Source organism: Penaeus chinensis, chromosome 1 (genome assembly GCF_019202785.1).
Source record: "Penaeus chinensis breed Huanghai No. 1 chromosome 1, ASM1920278v2, whole genome shotgun sequence".
NCBI classification, from domain to species: domain Eukaryota; kingdom Metazoa; phylum Arthropoda; class Malacostraca; order Decapoda; family Penaeidae; genus Penaeus; species Penaeus chinensis.
This window is the reverse complement of record NC_061819.1, coordinates 33,171,241-33,176,104: the sequence shown is the minus strand read 5'-3', so window position 1 is coordinate 33,176,104 and position 4,864 is coordinate 33,171,241. Positions and strand designations below refer to the sequence as shown.

The 4,864-nt window shown below is 46.6% G+C and overlaps 1 protein-coding gene across 1 annotated transcript in view; it reads left to right on the top strand.

Moving 5' to 3' along the window:
- The first annotated feature begins 4,281 nt into the window (after positions 1-4,281).
- The window catches only part of LOC125028890 (tol-Pal system protein TolA-like), a 5,395-nt gene continuing 4,812 nt past the window's right edge, over positions 4,282-4,864 (top strand). The window contains exon 1 of the mRNA XM_047618488.1: positions 4,282-4,420. Within this exon, the coding sequence (XP_047474444.1) occupies positions 4,394-4,420 (27 nt within the window). The 5' untranslated portion in view covers positions 4,282-4,393. The remainder of the gene's footprint in view (positions 4,421-4,864) is intronic.

The window sequence follows — 4,864 nt, the reverse complement described above, 5'->3', positions numbered from 1 at the left end:
ATGTGAGACGTTGCCACTTCGCTCGTGTAGCCCTTTTCAAACCCGCATTATATGTCGACACATTGTCCGGGAGAACGTCGATATACCTCAGCGCATTTTTTAAGATTAAATATTTGTAGATGCATTCCTTGAGGTTCTGATGTGCCTCTCTGCAATTCTCGGTTGTTTCTTTCGAATGCGCTGTATACACCGCACATTTCGTTCACGCAGTAAGCAATTCACTATTTATTTACAAACTCTCGCCCTGCATCGGTGAAGAGGTGAATTAAACCTTTAGCATATGCAAAACCGATTGCAGCGCGTGCGCAACGTCTGTTTTGTTTTTACTCTTTAACGGTCCTACGACTAAACACATCTACGCATACAAGCAAACAGGCATCATTATAATTTTGCATTGATGTTTCGCATGTCCGCAAGATCACACGTTAAGATTTTGCGAGGTCTATGAGCCATTGTTTGACGAAGCGGGATTTGTTTGCGAGTATGTCTGTGAAGTGTATACGCGCGTTGCGATGACAAAGCTTTTTCCACCTCTGACTGTGTTATGTTGCCAAACTGCATGCGAGCGGCATCTAACAGCGCTTGTATACCGCCTAGGCCGTAGGGTTTTGTTTAATCCTCATACAAGTCCTTCAGAACTCCCATCGTATTGCTGGTGACTACCACTGGTAGACAATCTGAAATGGGAAATATTCGCAGAGGATATTACTGCGAAACTGCAGCTTATCAGGAGTTTCACACCCGAGGTCTATGAGGAAATAACCGCGAGATTTAGATTTTTGTCAATGTATTCCTTCTAGTTGGTGAAGTAGATTTAGAGATAACAACCTTTTTGTACAATGCTAAAATCCTCTTGGCCTCACTCTTGCCATACATCTGCCTGCCTAAGCATTCAGTCCGAGGTCTCTCTCTTTATCAAACAGAAATGAGAAGTGTTTAGTGAAGTGTTGCGGTATTGTTTCCCTTTCATAAAAAAAAAACGTTTTGAACAAACAGCACAACAGATATGTTTTCGTATCGCCCCTCTGTGAACAAAAAAGTATTGCTTACAATGTCATTATTAGTCGCCTCTATAAAGCAGTCATGCTCTATATATAATATGCGGTCACTCGGTTTCGTCTTGTGTTCGATGGGGTCTATAATGTCTTTATTGAGAACAAGTTTATCAGATAAAGAGGTTTCCTTTTCTAGTGGATGGGATTCGCTCCCACCTATAATTATAATCAAACCGTTTGTGAATTTGCGCAACAAGTTTTGAGGTGAGATATGTCTCCCGAATCGGAGACCCCTGCAGTTTTTATTCTTGCATGGTCAACGAAGAGATTGAGCAGGTTTTACTTGAAGCAGGAGTACGGGCCAGTGTGTGGCATGGTGACGGACACAAATAAAAAGGACACTTAGACTTTAGACACAAGCTCTTTTACTGGCTGCCACATACAGAAGATATGTACATATAAGATTCACAACCAAACATTACACAAGCTCGTCGTCACTCTCCTCCTCCTGTGCTTCCTCCTCCTGTGCTTCCTCCTCCTGTGCTTCCTCCTCCTGTGCTTCCTCCTCCTGTGCTTCCTCCTCCTGTGCTTCCTCCTCCTGTGCTTCCTCCTCCTGTGCTTCCTCCTCCTGTGCTTCCTCGATGATGAAGGGATTTCCAGTTTGTGTTTTTCTGCGCTTTCGAGGTCTTGGGTTGATCGGGGTCGTCGTCGCTGTTGCTGCTGCTGCTGCGGACAACGTTGCTTCATGGTGCGTTGTCCTTGTTCTTGTTGTTGCCGCGCACAATAGGTGGAAAGTAAAGTAGGAGATGTTCTCGTTTTCTCCATAAATGATTTAATCTTTCCTCCCTTGTTGCTTCCGCTGCTGCTATCGCCTCAGGCCCCTCATCTGTCCCCTCCTCTCCCGCATCGGTTGCCGCGGCGAGCGCGAATTCTCCCACAGCTCTCTCCCCCCACCCTCCTCCTCCTCCTCCTCCTCCTCCTCCTCCTCCTCCTCCTCCTCCTCCTCCTCCTCCTCCTCCTCCTCCTCCTCCTCCTCCTCCTCCTCCTCCTCCCCCTCCCCCTCCCCCTCCCTCTCCCTCCTCCTTCTCCTCCTCCCTCCTCCCCCTCCCCCTCCCCCTCCTCCTCCTCCTCCTCCTCCCTCCTCCTCCTCCTCCTCCTCCTCCTCCTCCTCCTCCTCCTCCTCCTCCTCCTCCTCCTCCTCCCCCTCCCCCCTCCCCCTCCCCCCGCCCCCTCCTCCTCTCCTTCCTGTGGTGTTTAGTTTATCTTTTTAGAGGGTTTATTAAACACGGCCCGAATACACTGTTCGAGAGCGGTTTAAAACACAACTGTTGTGCTTTAGTATTTTCGTGAATAAAAGGCGATACAAATTCACGTTGGGAGAATTCGTACACTTCACACACTCGCTGTACCTGCCCCCCTAAGTCGGTTAGAAGCTTTTTCTTTTTTTTTCTTTTCTTTTCTTTATTGGTAGGCATCTGTTTTGAGGTGCTAGGTGATGCTTGTTACACGGGACGTCCTGCTTTCTTATGTTCATATTTTGAATGAGGAGAAGCTGCGCGTCTGAGTTTCTTTCAACTTCGGGCGCTACTCTCAAATCAGCCAAAATCAGTGCCAAATATCACCGCTTGCAGTGAACTCGGTCTTTTCACAGGGCGATTATTTCCGGATCTTACCGTATGGTAGTTTCTCGAATATCACCATGGAAAATAGACTATTAAAGTCCAGGCATAGGATCAAGGTCCTTCTTTTCTTTTGCGGTCGTGATGCGGGTTGACGAAGGAGTTCTTTGCCACCGTCAGAATACGAATGCATGGTGTTGGCCCCCTCTGAACGAACGCCAAATTTTGCGCGCGAATTCGTACATACGCTTTCGTCAATCAGTCACACCGATTTGTCGCATTCGGCTTATCTCTCCCAAGGGCCTCCTTCCCGGAGCAAACCGCCAGCCTCATTAGGTCTCGCCGAGGACCCCGAGCGCCTGCCGTCGCCTCTGCCAAAAACAGGAAAATTGGAAACGTCGAAGGAGTATAAATAAGGATAACATAATGGCGATTGTGGCGACACTCAGACATGCCGCCTTCTCAGCAGTTGCGCAGCTTGTTTCTCTAGAAGGAAATATTATGCTTAGAGAAACAATAAAAAGTAAAATCACTGTGCACAATTCATGCATAATTCAGCATTCGGTATCTCTAATGACTAAATAAATCAAAGAAAACAAATTAAACAAAAAGAGTGTGTGCAGAGACAGACAGACAGACAGACAGACAGACAGACAGACAGACAGACAGACAGACAGACAGACAGAGATAGAGAGAGAAAAGAGAGAGAGAGAGGAGTTAAGGAAATACGGAGAGATGGATGGAGAGAGAGACAGTAATATTACAAGGTATTGCATATTTAATGTACATGAAATTTAAAACCTCCCCCTCTCCCCCTTCTCCCTCTCTTCCCTCTCCTCCCTCCCCTTTTCCTTCCCTCTCCCCCCTCTCTCTCCTCCTTCTCCTTCTCCCTCTTCCTCTCCTCCTCCTTCTCCCCCTCTCCCTCCCCTTCTCCTTCCCTCTGCCCCCTCTCTCTCCTCCTTCTCCTTCTCCCTCTTCCTCTCCTCCTCCTCCCCCCCCCCTTCCCCTTCCCTCCCCCCCTCTCTCTCTACTCCTTCTCCTTCTCCCTCTTCCTCTCCTCCTCCTTCCCCCCCCCTTCCCCTTCCCTCCCCCCTCTTTCTCCTTCTCCTTCTCCCTCTTCCTCTCCTCCTCCTCCCCCGCTCTCCCTCCCCTTCCCCTTCCCTCTCCCCTCCTCTCTCTCCCCTCAAATATGTATTTGATTTTACATATTGTCAATCTACCCTTGCCTTGCTTTACTTCTTGCTAAATCTGCCATGATTTTATTTCAAGAATTTAACATTTGTAAGTAACAGTAGATCGCATAACAGATCGAATAACATAGCGATAGGGATCATTTTCTTTTCTCTCTCCTTGCCTTCCCCTTTCTTCTCGTATACTTGTCCTCCCCTCTCCCCCCTCTCTTTCCCCTCTCCTTCTCCCTCTCCTTCTCCCTCTTCCTCCTCCCTCTTCCTCTCCTCCTCCTCCTTCTCACCCTTCTGTGTATACCTGCACTGGAATGTACAAATGTAAACAAAGCTTCTGAAAACAGCTGATGGTATCACATAGTTCTCGCGGCGACTGTTCGTGAAGTAATGCCATATTTGGCTCTAGAATAAGATTTGATGACCTAATCATTACCCCCTGTATAAATGGAGGCTCGAGCCTGATGTGCTCCCAGTACTGCACACGCTGTGAAAGCTAGAACTTCGCAAACCATAAAGAAGAAGAGATATATACCCAATCAGTGTGCGTGTATATTCCCTGCTGTGACATTTACACGTGTTTCGCCAACCTCCCACAATGCCGAAGGGATTGCTGAAAACAACGGTTAGTGATTATTAGATAACGTGAGAGATGCATTTGTGTCGTGATGATAGGCTATATTTTTTTCCTTTTTACCATAAATCACCTTGTTTATTTAGTTAACCCAATGCCGTCGGGAAAAAATGGGGAAGATGCCTGAAATGCAGCGTACAGTGCTTTTATAAGAGACACAAAACACCTGAGATCTGTACGAACTAGTTCATTTTTAGTGGTTTCTAGTGTTTTAATAGCTTTAAGTGAACTTGTTTTCGATGCCGAGCCATACACGATTGACCTATAATCTACTTTAGATCTAATCAGGGCTTTATATACCATTAGCAAACACTGTCTATCAGCTCCCCATTTATTACCAGAAATGCACTTTAATAAATTTAGTGCTCTTTGATAGTTATTCTTTAACTGATCAATGTAGGCCCCAGTTATGAATCATATCCAGTGCCAATTGGA